We start from the raw sequence: 20,263 nt of genomic DNA, 5'->3' as shown, positions 1-20,263 counted from the left end.
CACTTACTATGTGCCAGGCACTGTGCTAAGTACCCCATGTATATGTATGTAATTTATTTACATACATTTGATCCTCACAGCAACCCTGGAAGTTATTTATTATCCCTATTCTCAGATGAAGAAACTGAGGCAAGCAGAGGTTAAGTGACTTGCTCAGTGTTATATAACTATTAAGTGTCTGAGTCCGGACTTCCTGACTCCAGGCCTGGTTTTCTGTCCATTGTCCAAGCCACCTAGATGCCTGGAAAGCAAAAGCAGTGTGAGCGATAATGTCATTCAGTCATTTTTCAGTTGTGTCCAACACTTTGTGACCCCATTTGGGGTTTTCTCAGGAAAGATACTAGAATGGTTTTCCATTTCCTTCTTCAGCTGAGAGAAACTGAGACAAACAGGGTTAAGTGACTTGTCCAGGGTCATACAGCTAGAAAGTGCCTGAGGTCAGATTTGAACTCAAGAAAACGAGCCGTCCTGACTCCAGGTCCAGCACTCTATCCACTGGACCACCTAGGTGTGAGGTAATGGTGCTTCCTGGAAAATAGTTGACAAAAACATGCAGACATAGAAATAATACACCAGGTACAGGTAATTAGAATTACAAATAAAATCTATCTAGTCTCAGACATGATAAGAATGGCCACAGACAAGATTGTATTCCCACCTGAAATATCCCACTTTGATTTTGTGATTGGTCCACCTAAACCGAGTCATTGGTTCATTCTATACTTCCCAGATTACCCTTAGCCAATCAGGGAACCTCCTAATTGAATCAAAGGTTTTGGGGATCTGTTCACCTCTCCTATCTAATTCCTTAGTTGACAGATAGGGTCTCTATCAACTCAAAAATTCAGAATTATTGACCCAGCAGAGATCATCCTCAAAGTTCACAAAAGACGAATCCTTTCTTTCCAGGTTAGACCCATCCCTGCAGCTCTTTAGTATTCTATCTTCTATCTTTCCCTTGTGTGAGTGTGAGAACACTAAAAGGGATCAGAGCATTTGGTTTCTGGCCAAGGATGATAATGATGATGATAATAAGATAACAAACAATAAGAACAAGAATAGATACCCCAATACTTTAAACTTTACAATGACCTTTCTTCATAACAGCCCTGTGAGGTAAGTAGTGGAAGTTTTTTTTAAAAATGCTTTTATTGAGTACCTCCATCTCTGCCTCCTCGTCCTCCTCCTCCTCCTCCTCCCCCTCCTCTTTTCCTCCTCCTCTTCCACTTCTTCCTCCTCCTTCTCCTCCTCCTCCTCTTCCTCATCATCACCACCATCATCTCCCTCCTCCTCCTGCTACTGCTGCTTCTCTCCCTTGCCCCTTTCCTTGGAGCGGACCATCCTGGTGCCTCTTTTGTGAAGCAGTGGCTGAGGGGACCCCCGGACCCACCATGGCTGATGAAAAGTCAAAGAAAGGAGTCAAGACTGAAAACAACAACCACATTGATTTGAAGGTGGCAGGGCAAGATGGTTCAGTGGTGCAATTTAAGATTAAGAGGCACACACCACTCAGTAAACTAATGAAAACCTATTGTGAACATCAGGGTTTGTCAATGAGGCAGATCAGATTCTGATTTGATGGGCAACCAATCAATGAAACAGACACACCTGCACAGTTGGAAATGGAGGATCAAGATACAATTGATGCATTCCAGCAGCAGACAGGAGGCCCTTACTAGAAAGAGAATCTACAACTCTTCTCCAGAACTGTGCTCCCAAGGAAAACAATACATTCACAAATAGAAAAAGGGGCAGAACCAAGATGGCAGCTGGAAAGCAGGGATTTGCTTAAGCTCTCCCCCAAATCCCTCCAAACACCTGTAAAAAATGGCTCTGAACAAATCCCAGAGCTGCAGAACCCACAAAATAGCAGACGGAAGCAGGTCTCCAGCCCAGGAGAGCCTGGATGGTGGCTGGGAAGTGGTACAGTGGCAGCAGCAGGGAGCTCCTGCAACTGCTTCCAGAGCTCCAGTGTCAGCTGCTTCCAGGGTCCCTGGCTCACACCATGGGAGGAATCAAGTGGCAGATCAGAGTGGGAGTACAAGGAATGCTTTGCTGGCACAGAGGCAGGCTCTCTTGCTGTGCCCTGCTTGGATCTGGATTGCGGTCCTGGTTGGTGGTTCTGGGGGGAGGAGGAGCACTGCTGTGGCAGAGCTTGCAGTGCCAGTGGAGTAGAAGTAGCTCTGAAAACAGCAGTATAGCCTCTAAAGCTTGGGACAAAGTACTCTCTACTCTGCAAGCAGTCATACTCTGACAAAAAGCTCAAAGGTCAAGTAGTTGACTGGGAACATGGCCAGGCAGTGAAAAAGGATGTAGACTCAGACTCTAGAATCTTTTTTTTGGTGACAAAGAAGATCAAAACATACAGCCAGAAGAAGTCAACAAAGTCAAAGAGCCTACATCAAAAGCCTCCAAGAAAATTATGAATTGGTCTCAGGCCATGGAGGAGCTCAAAGAGGATTTGGAAAAGCAAGTAAGAGAAGTAGAGGAAAAATTGGGAAGAGAAATTAGAGTGATGCAAGAAAACCATGAAAAACAAGTCAATGACTTGCTAAAGGAGACCCCCAAAAATGCTGAAGAAAATAACATCTTAAAAAATAGACTAACCCAAATGTCAAAAGAGCTCCAAAAAGCCAATGAAGAGGAGAATGCCTTACAAGGCAGAATTAGCCAAATGGAAAAGGAGGGCGAAAAGACCACTGAAGAAAATACTACCTTAAAAATGAGATTGGAGCAAGTGGAAGCTACTGACTTTATGAGAAATCAAGATACTATAAAACAGAACCAAAGGAATGAAAAAATGGAACACAATGTGAAATATCTCATTGGAAAAACCACTGACCTGGAGAATAGATCCAGGAGAGATAATTTTAAAATTATTGGACTATGTGAAAGCCATGATCAAAAAAGGAGCCTAGATATCATCTTTCAAGAAATTATCAAGGAGAACTGCCCTGATATTCTAGAACCAGAGGGTAAAATATAAATTGACAGAATCCACCGATCACCTCCTGAAAACGATCCCCAAAAGAAAACTCCTAGGAATATTGTCGCCAAATTCCAGAGTTTCCAGGTAAAGGAGAAAATATTGCAAGCAGCCAGAAAGAAATAATTTGAGTATTGTGGAAACATAATCATGATAATACAAGATCTAGCAGCTTCCACATTAAGAGATCAAAGGGCTTGGAATATGATATTCCAGAGGTCAAAGGAGCTAGGATTAAAACCAAGAATCACCTACCCAGCAAAACTGAGTATCACGCTCCAAGGTAAAATATGGATTTTTAATAAAATAGAGGACTTTCAAGCTTTCTCAGTGAAAATATGAGAGCTGAATAGAAAATTTGAGTTTCAAATACAAGAATCAAGAGAAGCATGAAAAGGTAAACAGGAAAGAGAAATCATAAGGGACTTACTAAAGTTGAACTGTTTTGTTTACATTACTACATGGAAAGATGATGTGTGTAATTCATGACACCTTTCTCAGTATTAGGGTAGTTGAAAGGAATATACATATATATGTGTGTGTGTATGTATATATATATATATACACACACACATATATATATACACAGAGGGCACAGGGTGAGTTGAATATGAAGGGATGATATAAAAAAGTGAATTAAGGGGAGAGAGAGCAATATATTGAGAGAGGGAGAAAGGGAGAGATAGAATGGGGTAAATTATCTCACATAAATATGTCAAGAAAAAGCAGTTCTGTTGGAAGGTAAGAGGGGGCAGGTGAGGGGGAATGAGTGAATCTTGCTCTCATTGGATTTGACTTGAGGAGTGAATACTCAATTGAGTATCTAACTCCACAGGAAAGTAGGGGGAAGAGGATAAAAAGGGGGGATGATAGGAGGGAGGGCAGATAGGGGGAGGAGGTAATCAAAAGCAAACACCTTCAAAAAGGGACAGGGTCAAGGGAGAAACCTGAATAAAGGGGGACAGGTTAGGATGGAGGGAAATATAGTTAGTCTTTCACAACATGATTTTTGTGGAAGTGTTTTACATAAAGATACATGTGTGGCCTATGTTGAATTGCTTGCCTTCTTAGGGAGGATGGGTGGGAAGGGAAGAGGGGAGAGAATTTGGAACTCAAAGTCTTAAAAGCAGATGCTCAAAAAAAAAGTTGTTTTTGTATGCAACTGGGAAATAAGATATATAGGGAATGGGGCATAGAAAGCTATCCTGCCCTACAAGAAAGTAAGGGGGAAGGGGATGGGCTGACTGAGGAACAGGGAAATCAGAATATATGCCATCTTGGAGTGGAGGGGGCAGGTAGAAATGGGGAGAACATTTGTCACTCAAAATCTTTTGGAAATCAATGTTGAAAACTAAAATATTAAATAAGAAAATATGAAATCATATTAAAAAAGGTCATCATTCAGCAAAAGGAAGAGAAAAATAATAGACAGCCTGTGTGCTTCATTGTTATCTACATGGTGTGAAGAGAGCATGAAAACAGCCTATTGGGTGGAACTCTTGTGGCAAATTTATGGGGTTGCAAAGGATATAAAGGAAAGGAAGGCATAGATGGAATTCTGCTTTATAGGAGGAAATACCAATATTAATGAAATTAAAGCTCCATTGGAGGATTGATGTTCATCAAATTGTTTAAGGATCTTAAGGGATAAATTAAAGGATAGGTTTTCATTTGTGAAGGGCAAAGTAAATGAGAAAAACATTTTATACACAGTGGCATACAACTTACCAGTCGAAATTCAAGCGGGCATTCTTTTGTCAAAGAAAAATTTAGTAAGAGGAATGGTCAGTTGAACATGGTTGAAAAGTAGGGTTGAAACTGTCTTCTTGGTAGTATTGTCACTCTTGTTGTCATTTGTCCTTCATTCTCAAAGAGGATGATGACATCAGGGAGGTGATGCCATGGCATGCAAATGAATTGGATTTAAGTGAGGGAGGGCTGTGCAAAGTGACAGCCTCGCTTTCTCCTCTGGAGCCGTCTCTTGGTCATAAACAGTGTCTTAAAGGATCAGACTGGCTAAGCTGTAATCGTGAATGGGGAGCAAGACTGCATTGGTGAGCAAAACAAGACAAAGCTTAGGTGACAAGCTGGGTTCAGGGCTAGAGAAGTCAAAGCAGAGTCAAGGTTAGAAATGAGAAGTATTTTAAGATGAATGCTCATGAATTTGAATATATGTTAAGGAGAATGACTGGGATGCTGAGAGATTTGGAAACTATTTCATTTGAAGAATAGTTGAAGGAACTGAAAAAGGTTTGGATTGCAGAAGAGGATACTTTGGGAAGCAAGGAATTGCTTTTAAATATTTAAAGGTTTGCCATATAGAAGAAGAAGTCTATATTCTGTGTTGCTCTGACAAACATTAGTGGGTGGATGTTACTTAGAAGCAAATTTTGACTCAGAATAAGAAAGAACCTTTTAACAACTATAGTCCAAAAATGGAAAGAAGTTGACCATCACTGGAGACATTCAAACAGGGGTATGCTAATAAATATTTACACCTGACTTGTGGAAAAAATTATGTACAACATAATTTTAAATTTCATCTGCATTATTAACATTTTCTCCATCACTTTTCCAAGTCTTGACTACAAAAAATAACTAAATAAAGCCCTGAAAAAAAAAAGAAAACCAAGATTTGGTTCATCCATATCCTGACTACTGCAGTATAGTTTTCTCTCCTTTGATTCCCTTCCCCCATTCCTTTATTGTACATAAAATAACTGGAGTATGTGCACAGGCATAATGCGTATTTTAAAAAAATTAAATGGCCGATGGTATGTTTTGATCAACATCAAATGGATATGGGGAGGGGAAACAACAAACTGGTTCTGTGAAAATATCTCTTTTCTCCATTAGTGGCATGCTCATTCAACTGTTATCTTTATATTCTAGTAAGTTATTTTGCTCTCACTGTTTAACAACAACAACAAAAAAACCACAAAAAATCCTTGCATACCTTGTTTGTTTGGATAATTTCAATATTTTTCTTTTATCATTGTAAAACCAAAGACAATTTTATAACTTTTTTGTACATAGCTGTTACATGTAGGGCAATCTCTGTCTCTCAGTAGGGATAGTTTTCCCTTCAAGTCAAACATCTTGGTTTTTTTTTAAAAATAAACTTCTTGTTTTAAATAAAAGAAATGTTTTTATTTTATTTTTCTCAGTTACCTGTGAAAACAATTTTTGACATTCATTTTTATAATTCTTGAGTTCCAAATTTCCTCTCTTTTCCTCAACTTCCCCCTCCTGGAGAAGGCAAACACTTTGATATAGATTATACCTGTGCAGTCATGCAAAACATATTTCCATATTAGCCATGTTGCAAAAGAGAACACAGACCCCCCTCTCCTCCCAAATAAAAATAAAGTTTATAAAGTATGCTTCGATTTGCATTCAGACTCCTTTGCTTCTTTTTCTAGAGACAGATAGCATTTTTCATCACGAGTTCTTCGGAATTGTCTTGGATTTGTGTATTGCTGAAAATATAGACTATTTTAAATTTCCTTCCTTCCTTCCTTTCTCTCTCTCTCCTCGAACAAAATGACTAATATGGAAATGTTTTACACGATTGCACACGTAAAACAAATTACCTTACCATCTCAGGGAAGGGGGAAGGAAGGGAGGGAAGGATAGAACTTAGAACTATAATTTATTTTTAAAAATGAATATTAAAATTGTTTTTACATGTAATTGGGAGAAAATAAAATACTATTTTTTTAAAAGGGATGTGCTCTCCCTGACACTACTTAGAAGTTAGGACTAGTCTCCCACCTCCTTAAATACTCTTTTTGGTGACCTGTTAGAAATCCATACATTTCTTTAATTTGACCATGTCATTCCTTTACTCAAGAATCTTGAGTCATACTAGGTCATCAGCCTGACCAAGGCTCTTAGGGACATTTTAGTGAAACTTCTTGAGTCTCCTAGGACGTGGTGTCTCAGCATTTAGGAACATGGGAGGGTCAGAACTCCCTGGCTACTTCTGGTCAGATTGTAGATCAGCACTGAATGAGGTTGGCATTTTGAAATAATAAAGCAATCCTGGGTGGGCACCCACATCTAACTTTGAGGAATCATTACTGGGCCCACAGGGGCTAGGGTACTATACTGACTCTCTTCTACTGCAGAGACTGAGGGGATAGGATCAAGGGCTAGCCTTAGGCTAGACAGAGGAGGGCCACCTTTTTCTTCAGAGCCAGAAGCAAAAGAAGGATGAGGTAGAGGGATGTGATGTGGAGCACTAAAGACATGCAAAAGGTTTCTATTTTCTCAGGAAAGTAGGAGGCAAGCTTCTCTGCTGACTCTGCTGGGTGTCTCTGAGTGTGTGTGTGTGTGTGTAAACAGATGAGAAATTTTGGAATAGACAATATGGGGTGTAAGATTGTGAGTAAACCAGGGAAAATAAAAGGATTGTCAAGCAGTAAGCACTGAGGTTCTAGTTGAGTTCTAGTTAACACATTTGTAGAGGATTCACTACCTCCCTCCCAGGTTGCTGTGAGGATAGCCAGCTGTGACCTTCAAAGGGCTATAGAAATGGGCCATTATTATTCCCAGCTCCTGGCTCTCTAGGTGAACCTGAACCTTCTCTCCCTTCTCTGAGCCTCAGTTTCCCTTTCTGAATGAGCAAGGGAAGATTGGTGGTTCTTTGGGTGACAGAAGCTGATGGAAGATATGTGGAGGCAGCTCTGCATTCCCAGAACCCAGTGCCCAGATTCCCAGTCTAAGACAACTCACTTTGATCCAGGATATTGCTCCAAGTCAGCTCTGCTACAGTCCTATCTGAGCAGGATAAATAGAAGTTAATGAGAGTGGAGTCCTCCCCAGGTCATGCCCCAGCCAAACTCCCTAGCAGCTTCAGTCCTTGGTTAGCACTTTATTGGGGTGGGGCTGTGATAAGAAATGGGGGATTGGTCCAAGAAGGGCCAGTTCCAGGAGGAAGAGTTCCAGTGAGGGAGGAGCAGTCTTGACAGCCTGGGGGAACTGACTTTCAAGTATAACCAACGGTGGGGACAGCCTCAGGGCTGCTTCATTTTTAGCAACATCAGATGTGTAGAGCAGGGTAGGAGATTCTTTGAGATCCAGGATGGGAACAATTGAGGTACAGAGTAGGCTGAGGCTCTGAAGCTAGTTGAACTAGTGTAGCAGGATTAGGGGCAGCTCAGCTATTCCACTGAGTCTCTTGTGTGCCCCTGGGCAAGACTCTTCTCTTCTTCATTTTCTTCCTATGTAAAATGAAGACTTTGGACAAAATGGTGTCTTCAAACTGGGATGATCTTTGGTCTATGTTCTATGAGCCCTTTAAGTTCTGACATTCTAGGTTCTAAAATCTGCCTCTCTTCTAATGTTCTTCTCCCCAGCCCATGCCCTGGCTAAGCTCCCTAGTAGCTTCAGTTCTTAACAGCCTTTTGTCATGGATGGGATTGGGCTAGATGGGGAAATCTTTCCAGGAGGGGAGGATTCCAATGAGGGAGGGGCAGTTCTGAGACTCTAGAGGAACTGAAATTGACTGACTTCCAAGGGTAGCTAAGGGTGGGGAGGGAGGGGTTCAGAACTGTTTGGTTTCCAGCAATAATAGATGAGCAAAACAGGACAGGAGATCCAGGACAGAAATGTGTGTGTGTGTGTGTGTGTGTGTGTGTGTGATTAGAGAATACAATGACCCCTTTCTGATCCTCATCCTTTTTGACATCTCTATCATTTGACTTTACTGATCATCTTCTCTTGGATCCTCTCTGATCTCAAGTTTTTTCATGACAATCCTCTCTCCTGGATCCTCTCTGATCTCAAGTTTTTTCATGACAATCCTCTCTCCTGGTTCTCCTCCAATCTGTCTAAGTGCTCCTTTGCAGTCTTTGTGTTGGCGGTCCCCCATGCCTGGAATGCTGTCATGCCTCACTTCCACCATTTAGTCTGCCTGACTTCTCTCAAGACTCAGCTCACATCCCCATTTTCCCAGCTGCTGGTATTTTCTCCCCTTAGATTACCTCTTATCTACTCAGTGCACATGTGTGTGCAAATGCACACACAGATACATATTGTGGAAAATATTATACTATTTTATATCATTTTTGTAATTTCAATAAGACTCAGGGCCTGAACTACTTAACCAGAAGAAAAGCCTGATCCTAACAGTCTCTTTATTCTCTGAGTAAGCTCAGAGATATCTCTATCTTATGTCAACAAACCCAGATGGAGCATTCCTTGCTCTGTCCATGGCCATTGAGGGTGAAAAACCTTGACCCCAGACACTATCTTGAATTATGTGACTTTTCCTTATCTTAATATTTTATGGGCATATGCTATGTTGTGGAATGTTAATGGCAAATTAAACACAGAGATCCTGGGTTGTAATTCCAACTGACACTTTGTCAACTATCTAATTTGTTGTATTTACAATCTATTCAGTTAAGGAAAATCCTCTTCTTGTATCATGGTTAAACATACATGGGGGTCATAAAAATGAGGTCATACAGGCTTGCTACCTCTGCTAAAGTAATGTATATAAGTTTTCTCATTGCTTTGTTCAGGCAGCCAGAGTTTATACTCTGACTCCTTGTACGTACAAGTAAGCTAGCTCCGCTATGCTTTAAGGGAAAATAATAAACAACATGGATTTTTCTATCACCTAGCTCTGTTGTTTCCTTCAACCAAATTTTCAGGTTTAACAATATATACACATGGCATTAAATTGCACTAAGACTTTTGGGACACCTTGCATACAAAATGTACTTTGGTTGCAAACATGTTTTCTCCCCCATTAGAATGTGAGTTCCTTGAGGACAGGGACTATATTTTTGCCTCTTTTTGTGTCCCCAGAACTTCTCACCATTCCTGGCACATAGGAAATGCTTGTTCATGACTGACTGACTGACTTATGGGACCCAGGACTTTCAGACCCCTTGAACTTAGAAGGTTGACTCTGAGCTTGGACATGTCTCTCTCTCTCTCAAAAAAAGTCTTATCGCTATTCAGAAAAGGAAACACAAAACAGACAATCTGACACCTTAAAACTCTTTTCTTTTCTTTTTTTTTAGAACAAAAAATATTTTACTAAAACATAAGATTTACAGAAGTTTCCAGACAAGCCATACAAAATGGTCACAAGCTTTTCTTGAAGGAAGACTTCTACACTTGACAGCAGAACCACGATATTAGTGAGGGCTGTGATGTTTAATGTTCCCATTTTTGTTCAAACAACCGAGCTTATCCATCTACAGTGTCTAAGGAGTTTGACTTGGCTAGAGGGAGTATTCTAAAGTACAACTGGTTAGCTGCTTTAACCAATGCAATTAGCATCACCATAAAAAGGGAAAAGGAGCCCACAAAACTGGAAGAAAAAAAGACACACCCCTGCAGCTAACGGACAACTATTCATTCACAGTGCTGATACTTAAACCATGATGGGAGAAATGAATAAAAGCAGAGCTGGGTCACTGCTTTTAAACAATTTCTCAACAATCCAGATGATACTTCTAGCCTCTGCTTATGCGTTACAACAGTGAATCAGGACAAGACAGAGATTTGCTAATGTGCATTTAATCACCAAAGGACCGAAGATGGTCTGTAATGTTTCTAAGACTGTGTCCATTAAATGCAAACAAAAAAGGAAGAGGTCTTTGCAGAACAGGAGAAGTGATGCACACTTGATGTTGAGATTGAATTTAAATATTATTCATGGCATATAGCCTAGTCCATGCTCTGGCTGTTTCTATGGCTTGGGCTTCATTGGTCTTCCACTACTCGGCTACATCATTTGCTAACGGATCGTCTGGATTGGAAGCACTTAACAAAGCTTGGATTGAGAGCAGCACTGTGCACATCTGCAGTGCTGGAGACCATTTATATTTCAAAATATCTAAACATATTCTTCCCAATTTGTCTTCATAAGGGTGATAAATTTTGGTCATGAAATGTACTTTAGGAGCTGCCATTGGGTATTCTTCTGGAAGAAATAGTTTAAGTTTAAAAGTCCCTCCCTCAAAGAGGGAATCCTGTGGGCCTGCAATGACCACATGAAAATAACATGCATTGGTTTCATCTGGTTCTGCTTTTATCTCAGGAACTGGTTCTGCCAGCAAACGTTGGGTTTCCTTAATAATCCTGTGGGGCATCCCGGCCATCTTGTCTGATCTGGAATTCAGCCTCGGGGTCTCATCTCCCAAAACTCGTCTCTTTTCACATCCCTCCCTTGCTCAAAAACCTTCTTTGGCTCCCCACTGCCTACAAAATAAAGTCCAGACTTCTTAGCTTGGTATTCAAAGCCCTCCACACTTGTCAGTGACAAATAAAGCACTTCCTATAGAGTGTGTGCCATGAAATGATAATATCTGAAATCCCACTGCTTAATCACTTTTCTGTTTAAAAATAGTTTACCATGCAACACTGATTGGTGATGTGATGTGTTTTGGCTTTTTTTTTCACTTTTACCAGTGCAGGTCTACACCTTCTCTGCAATTGATTTTCTTGGTGGGACATACAACCAGGTGGGACTTGAACATAGTTTGTTCAAAATCCTACAGCTGGTGGGTGACTGTCAAGAAATAAATGAAGGTCTTCTGATTCATAATTGAATCTTTGCTGAATCTTCTCTTATTATTAGTAGATAGTAGGTCACTGCTATCATCCATGCAAAATGCTGGAATATAAGGAAATTGTATTCACATTTAGCCTTCTCTTGAGATTTTAGTTCCTCTTTCCCTAAGGATGGAAGGTGAAAGAAAAATCATAAGTCAGGATTTGAGGAAGGGGCCATATAAGGCAATATAAGCAGGCTCATCCTGAGTCCAGGGGAATTGACTTGAACCAGCAGTTAGACTGGAATGATTGCAAAATATTTAGTTATTTACAGTCCCATTAAGAAGACTCATAGTACCTGAAAGTGCTGACTTTGGAACACGGTGGGAAGGGTCAGCATCATTGAGAGCTGAGTGTGGGGAGAGGTACCTGATGAAAGGTCCCTTCCAGAGACTGAATGGAGGTTGTAGCCACATGGTGAAACTAGGCCTAGATGTGAGGCCAATGCAAGCCCCCTTCTCTAACTCCTCTCTTTCTGCCATTGATACCACTATATTCACAGTGTAGCTTGGTACTGGGATCACTGTCTACCAGAAGATGTAAGGTTTCCAATGCCTGTTTATGCATACCTCTCGGAATCATGAGGCTCTGACTTTTTTTCTGAAAAGACAATTTCTTCCACTTTCCGTCCTTGAGGAAGAGAGAAGCTGAAATCTCAAAAAAAGCAAAATGTGTATGCAAGGGCACTAAAGAGTAGTCAAGGGTTTGGAAGGTGCTACCACTACAATGAATAGGAAAAAGTTGGGGCCAAGATGGTGTGTAGAAGAAAGGTGCTTCCACGCCCAAGTGGCTTCAACCATGGGAATCACTAGAGGCTGATGTCTCATCTGCTTCCCTGAGGTGCAACCAAGAGAGAGAAGAGAGCATATCCAGGGACTGAGCATTACCATTGTTTTTGCTGCTGTTATCATGATCAGAGAAGAGGTACAATACAACCTGGAACACTATAGAAAAGACAGTGACCAACCAAAAAAGCTAGAAACAATATTTCAAAAAATCATAAAAAATACTTCCCCAAACTGTCAGGACCAGAGAGCAAAGTGAAAATAGAAAGACTCTTTCTGTTACCACAAATACCCAGAAAGAAAGAGATCAAGTATAAAGGAGTCAGTCAGGATAACACAAGACTATGTGGCAACTCCTAGACTGAAAAGTAAGGTTTGGAATACCAAAAGACAAGAGAAGAAAGCTTACAACAAAGAATAATTTATTCTGAAAAACTGACTATGGAGGAAATGTTAGAACTTTAATAGAATAAAGGACTTGTAAGCTTTGTGTATGAGTATAACTGCAAAACACTTTGTGGAAATAAAGACAGACTCAAATAATTGGGGAGATAGTAGTTGTTCTTGGTTGAGTGATGCTGAATTTGATATTATTGGCCACCCCTTCCTCCTGGCTACTTTCTATCTATTCTATAGACTTTCATGGGACTTTGCTATTCTGGTTCTTATCAGTCTTCTTTGTTGGCTCATTACCCATATCATGTCCCCCCAACAGTGGGAATTCTTTAAGGTTATATCCTAGGCCCTCTTCATTTCTCTTTCTACACTTTTTTTTCTATTGGTGGCCTCATCAGCTCCAATAAGGTTATTTGTCATCTTTTTGCAGATGATTCCCAGATGTGTATATGTAGCTCTGCCTAATCTCTCCCCCAACTTTCAGTACCATATCATTAATTGCCTACTAGATATTTCAAACTGTCCTGTAGCAATCTCAAACTCAACACGTTCAAAATAGGACTCATCTTTCCTGCCAAACCTACCCCTCTTCCAAACTTCCCTATTTCTGTTGAAGGTACCACCATCTTTCCAGTCACCCAGGTTTGCAACCTCAGTGTTATCCTTGACTTTTCATTCTTACTCACCTCATATATCCAATTAGTTGCCAAATCTTGTTTCTATCTCTATGGTTTCTCTTATTTATGCTTCCTTCTCTCTTAAATGGACTCTATCCTGGTTTAGACCATCACCTCCTCTCACCTTAACCATCATAATAGTCTTCTAGTTGGTGTCCTTGCCTCAAGTCTCTCCTTCTATTCCATCCTCCACAATGTTGTCAAAGTGATTTTCCTAAAGTATTGGTCTGAATATGTCATTCACATATTCAATAAATTCCAGTGACTCTCTATTGCCTAAAGTACAAAATACAGATTTCTGTTTGGCTTTTAAAATCTTTCACAGCCTTGTCACAGTCTTCCTTTCCAGCCTCACTATATATCGTTACTCTTCCTGGACTCTACAATCCAACCAAAGAGGCCACCTTTGCGTTCTTCACATGGTGCATCATTTCTTCAAGCCTTTGCACTGGCTGTCTCTCATGTCTGGAATGTATTTTCTCATCACCCTTGCCTTATAGGAGTCATTCTTGTTCTTAGAGATGCAGCTCAAGCATCACTTTCTACATGGCCTTTCTTTACTTTCCCAATTGCTACTACCCTCCATAAGTACATTAGCTTCATTCTATTCTAGCATGTATTCTATTCTATGTATTCTAGCATACATTCATATAAGTACATGTTTCCCTGATAGAATGTAAACTCCTTGGGCATTACCTCACTCTAAGTGAGTACATGAAAAGGCCTTAGCTTTAAAAGGCCAGGGTCTCCCATTGCATCCTGGGTCATCTCCAGTCATCCTGATGAATATCTGGTCACTAGATCCAGTTGGCTCTGGAGGAGAAAGTGAGGCTGGTGGCTTTGCACAGCCCTCCCTCACTCAAATCAAAGTCAACTGCAAGTCATGTCATCATTTCCCTGATGTCATGGTCCTCTTCAAAAATGAAGGACAAACACAACACAGCATCTCCAGAGCCTAGTATAGTATTTGGCACAGAGTAGGTGCTTAATAAAAGCTTGTTGACTAATTGGCGTCCCTGACTCAAGTGTCTCCCCACTCCAACCAACTGACTCACGGCTCCCAAAATGATTTTCCTTAAGCTCAAGTCTAGCAATGTGGCTTCTTCCTTCCCCCCTCAAGTTTTTCTTACTAACTCAAGGTCAAATATGTGTTCCTCTATTTGGTATTTTAAGCTCTTTACAATCTGGTTCCATCTTCCTTTTCTACTATTACTGTACACACCTCTCCCCTCCACCACAAACATTCTACAATTGGATCAAATTAGACTACTTGTTTTTCCTCACAAACAATATTGCCATTGTACTGACTGTCCCCCCTCTCTAGAATGAACTCACTTCTCACCTTTGCCTCTGGGAACCTCTGGTTTCCATTGAGACTCAGCTGAAGTGCTCAACCATTAGCCTGGTACTGGCACATAATGCTTAATAAATTCTCCTTTCCTTCCTTCTGTAATATTCTACTTCCTTCTTTCTCCTTTATTTCCTTCCTTCCCTCCCTCCTTCCCTTTTCTTCTGTAACATTTTCTGCGTGAAGTTTCTCCTGGTCCCCAGCTGCTAATGCCTTCCTCACACCCAAGGTTACTTAATATCTGTTTTGTATTTATTTGGTATATATCTATAAATGTATACATTGTCTTCCTGATTAAAATATAAGCTCCTTGTGGCCAGAGTGTGTTTTGGTTTTGTTTGTCTCAGCATCTAGAACAAATCCTGGCACCTAGTTGTTGTTTAATAAGTATTTGTTTATTGATAGAACATAATTTTAATATGTCTTACTGTGATTGCTATCATTTCCAACATTACTTCAAATGCAAATGGTGACAAGGGGCACCCTTGTTATATACCTGTTTCCAGGGAAAACATGCATCTCATTTCTATGAAAATTTGCTACTAACTTCCCTAAAGTCCTGGGTATATGTCACACACACACACACACACACACACACACACACGTGTCATGCCTGGTATTTCCCTCCATGGCTATCATAAACCATAGGATGACGTGAGATCTTCCAAGATTCCCGTATTTTCTACTTCAACCAGATCCTTCCCCATGGGGCAAGAAAAACCCAAAGAAATAGTTTCCTTTGTCACTTCCTCTGCTATATGAGAGATAAAAAAAGAAAATTCTTTTTCAAAAATAGTATTTTTTAGCTGCTTGGCTTTTAGCACAGTGAAACTAGTTGATATTTCTCTGGGCAAAGACATCAGAATTTCATCTCTCCTATTGTAGAAACCTTATTCTCTAACACTGGTGGCCTATGCCAGGCTACCTGGTGATTTGGGGTCTCATTTTTGACAGTTACTGTGTGACCTGGGAGAAATTATTTCATTTTATTTCTCTGGACTATTGGAAACAATAGTTTCCTTATTTGTAAAACAAGGAGATTGGAATAGTGTGTGTGTGTGTGTTCTGTTCTCTTTTGACCAGTTTAGATGAACGTGAAGCTCAAGTGATGTCTGCTGTACCTACTCCCATGTTTGCAGATGGTTCCACTTGTACAACCTGATTATATATATTAATGATTTCCCTTATCTTTGCCCCCATTTACCCTTAACGTATTCTCCCCCGTTCTTTTTTTCTTACCACATCTTCAAAACATAAAATTATTTGTAGGTCTTTTTTGTCAACTGACTATCTCCATGATCCCTTGCGATATTAGGATTCTGAAGGAACTTTTAATACTCCCTCTCCATTAGAATGTAAACAGTTCTTTCTTAAAAAGTCCTTTCTGAATGTTCACTTGTTGTTACCTTTTAATTTTTCTCTTTACTCCTATATTATATTTCAAAATTCTTTTTTAGCTCTGTTTTTTTATCAGGAATATATGATAATCTTTCATAATTATTTCATTAAAGGTTCATTTTTTCCCCTTGTAGAACTATATTCAATTTAACTGGGTAAAATTATTCTTGGTTATTGACTTTTGTCTCTTGCACTTTGGAACATCTCATTCCATATTCCCCATTTTTTTTTAAATAGTGATAGCTGCTAAGCCTTATACAATCTTGATTGTGGTTCCTTGATATTTAAATTTTTTCTTTCTGACTGCTTGTAGTGTTTTTTTTTTAAATTTGTCTAGAAGTTCTGGATGTTAGCAATGACATTTATGGGAGTTTTCATTTGGGGCTTTCTTTCAGGATTTGATCAGTGTATTCTCTCTATTTTCACATTACTCTCTTGTTCTAATATTTCTGGGTAATTTACTTTAACAAGTTCTTGAAATATCACATCCAGATTCTTCTTCCTTTTTTTAGTCATGAATTTCAAGTAATCCTGTGATTCTCATTTGCTTTTGATCTATTTTCCAAGTCAATTTTAAAATATGAAATATATTACATTTTCCTCTATTTTCTCATTCTTTTGATTTTATTTTAAAAATTCTTCTTGTCTCCTGGAATCACTAATTTCCATTTGTTCCATTCTGATTTTTAGGGAGTTTGTTATAACAGTAAGGTTTTGTATCTCTTCTGTTATTTGTTGATCCTTTCCCCATTTCTCTCCTCCATAGTTATTATTTCTTTTATAACAAATTTTTAGAAACTTTTGCATCATTATCTTCAAATAACTCTAATTATCTTTGTGAACAAGCTGATTTTTGCTTTGAGGTTTTTGTTATAGATGTTTTTGAATAATTTTTCTCTCCTAAGTTTGTATCTTGATCATCTCTGGTATCATAAACTTTTTTTTTGTTTACTCCTTATTGTTGCTGAAGACTCCAGAGTTGAGTTCTAGGTCTCCCTTGCTCTGTGGATCGCATCAAATTGAGGACCCTTTTATTGGTCCTTGTGATAGGACATATGCATCACTTCTGCCTATTGCTGTTCCCTCGGCCATAAGGTCAGATAAAGAGATAAAGAAGCCTTGTTTTCTCTCTTTGTTTCCTCCCCAGAGCCTCCTCCAGGACCATGAGTGGGGAGGAATAGATTCCCAATCCCTCTATCGGCATTTCCTTCTTTTTCTTTCACATCAATGACTCTCTTTTAAACAGTCAGTACCAGGCCCCAAGTTTCCCTTCCACTAGAAGGAACTGGTTATCTCATGAGCACGACAGGAGGAGAATGTGGGAAGTTGTGGTTGGAGCAGATCATCCCTCCATGCTGTTTCCTTCTGGTGTGTCATTCCACCTTTCTGAACCTCACTTCCCCATTTATGAAATGTAGATGATAACACTTGAACTGCCTCCTCCAAAGGGCTGTTATGAGTAAAGTCCTTCATAAACTGTACTTTTGTTGATGCTTTTTTTTAACACCACTGTTATTTCCAAGTAGCTCATTAAGCCTCAAAGTACAGCCCTCCCTCACAACAGAGTTGGATAGCTAAACATAACAATCAACACATTGGCCACAAATGACACATATGCTTCATCCTGTAACCATAGTCTACCACTTCTCTGCAGAGAAGGATTCATGCTTCAGGAAGAGTTCTTTGAAGTCACACTTAGTCACTGCACTGTGAGAGTTCTGACATCCTTCAATGTTTTTTTTTTCCTATTTTTGTGCTCACTGTGTAAATTGTCCTCTGGTTCTGCTCATTTCACTTGGCAATAGTTCACACAAGTTTTCCTGTTTGCCTGAATTCTTTGTATTTGTCATTTTCATGGTGAAAATAATTTTCAATTAGAGTCATATGCCATGATTTGTTCACTATTCCCCAACCCGTAGGTACACAACTTGTTTCTAGCTCTTTGCTGCCACAAAGATGCTACTATAAATATTTCTGTATGTATATTATATGCCCCTAATATATATGCATAATGGGTGATTTGGAACATTCTTTCCCTGAGATTGCTATACCTATTGGGGTATAGTTCTTCTTCTTCTATATTTGCATTAATTTCCTCTGTATCTTGAGTAGCAAACCTTTAGCAGAGACATTTGCTTTGAAGTTTTTTATTCCCCAATTTATAGCTTCTCATTCATTCTGAATTGACTTTCTCCATGTAAAACTTTCTAATTTTATGTAATGAAAGTTGTTTCTTTTATTTCTCATGAACATTTTTATCCCTTCTTTGATCAATAATTCATAGTCATTGTGCCAAAGAGCCATAAAACTGTGCAAACCCTTTGACCCAGCAATACCACTTCTAGGTTTGCATCCCAAAGAGATCATAAATATGGGAAAAGGTCCCACATGTACAGAAATATTTATTACAGCTCTATTTGTGGTGGCCAAGAATTGGAGGTTGAGGGGATGACCATCAATTGGGGAATGGCTGAACAAGTTGTAATGGAATACTATTGTGCTATAAGAAATGATGAGCAGGCAGACTTCAGAAAAACCTGGAAAGACTTATATGAACTGATGCTGAGTGAAATGAGCAGAACCAGGAGAACATTGTACATAGTAAGAGCAACGTTGTGTGATGACTAACTTTGATAGACTCAGCTCTTCTCAGCAATGCAAGAATCTAAGACAACTCCAAAAGGCTCATGATGGAAAATGCTATCCACATCTAGAAAAAGAACTATGGAGTCTGAAAGCAGATCAAAGCATACTATTTGCTTTCTCTCTCTTTTTTTGGTTTCTTTTTTGTCATGGTTCTTCCCATTGGTTCTAATTCTTTTTTACAACATTTCTAATGTGAAAATACATTTAATATGAATGTATGTGTAGAATCCAAAAAAACATATGAAGGTCTCTGCTCATAAAAAATTAATAGTTTTAAAAAGCATATTTTCCCATGCATCTCTTTTCTATGGTATGATCTTTTATAATTTAGGTCATGCATTTGGAATGCACATGGAATAAGATAACTGGTTTAAATCTAATTTCTTCCAAACTGACTTCTAGTTCTTCTATAGATTCTTATCAAATAAGAAACCTTTAACCTAGTAGTTTGTATTTTAGCATTTATCAGATAGTTGTTCATCAGCTAGTATGCTTGATTGCTGTTAGGGCCAATTTACCTGGACAGTTCCACTGATCAACTTTTCTATTTTTTAAGCCAACACTCAATAGTTTTAATGATTAATGTTTTATAGTGTAGTTTAAGGTATGGTAATGCTATCTCCTCACTATTTACCTTGAGACTCTTGCTATTTTATTTATCTAGATGAATTTTATTATTTTGTCTATTAATAAAAATAAAAAATCCTTTATAGGGTAAATATAATCTTATGTAAAGTGATCCCTTGAGATTTTGATGGGTAGAGTACTAAACTTGTAAATTAATTTGGGTAGTATAATTATTTTTATTATGTTGGCATGACCCAAACATGGACAATGACTACCTGCTCATTTTTTTACATCTTCCTTTATTTCTACAAAGAATGTTTTGTAGTTGCAGTCATATAAATCCTAAGTGCATCTTGATGGGTTATTGTTCAGAAATTTTATGTATTTTGCAACTATTTTGAATGGAATTTTAAAAAATCTCTTCCTGACAGTTTTTATTAATAATACACAGTAAGGCTAATGATTTTGTGGGCTTATGTCATAACACTACCTTATTTATTTTTTTAATTATTCAGATTATTTTTTTCATAGGATTTCTGGGATTCTCTAAAAAATTGTCATGTCATCTGAAAATAGAGATAATTTTCCTTCTCAGCTATTTTTTAAAACTCTTTTCTTGTATTATTACTGTAATTAACATTTTTAGAATGATTACCAAACAATAGTGGCAAAAATGGGCATTTAAAAAATTTACTCCCATCTTACTGGAAAGATATTAGTATCAAAAATAGTGAAGGAAAGTTGTATTTATTTCTATGATTTTTACTGCTTTTTAAAAACAAATGAATGCTACTTTTTGTCAAAGGCCTGCCCCTATCTATTGATATAATCATGTCATTTTATTATTTTATTATTAATATGATCAGTTATGTTGATAGTTGTT

The 20,263-nt window shown here is 38.8% G+C and overlaps 1 protein-coding gene across 1 annotated transcript; it reads right to left on the bottom strand.

The window, feature by feature from the left end:
• Window positions 1-10,601: 10,601 nt before the first annotated feature.
• On the bottom strand, window positions 10,602-11,109 carry LOC118855272 (ubiquitin-conjugating enzyme E2 N-like). Its single transcript, XM_036765353.1, has one exon. The coding sequence runs from the start codon at window positions 11,107-11,109 to the stop codon at window positions 10,726-10,728; it is 384 nt and encodes a 127-aa protein (XP_036621248.1). The 3' UTR covers window positions 10,602-10,725.
• Window positions 11,110-20,263: the final 9,154 nt, after the last annotated feature.

This window comes from Trichosurus vulpecula, chromosome 6 (genome assembly GCF_011100635.1).
Source record: "Trichosurus vulpecula isolate mTriVul1 chromosome 6, mTriVul1.pri, whole genome shotgun sequence".
Lineage (NCBI taxonomy): Eukaryota > Metazoa > Chordata > Mammalia > Diprotodontia > Phalangeridae > Trichosurus > Trichosurus vulpecula.
Note: the sequence above shows the minus strand (reverse complement) of the source record. Positions and strands in the feature narration are given on the sequence as shown.

What these genes read in the sequence shown, in the direction of transcription:
- LOC118855272 (XM_036765353.1), bottom strand. Translation starts at nt 11,109, where the DNA reads ATGGCCGGGATGCCCCACAGGATTATTAAGGAAACCCAACGTTTGCTG.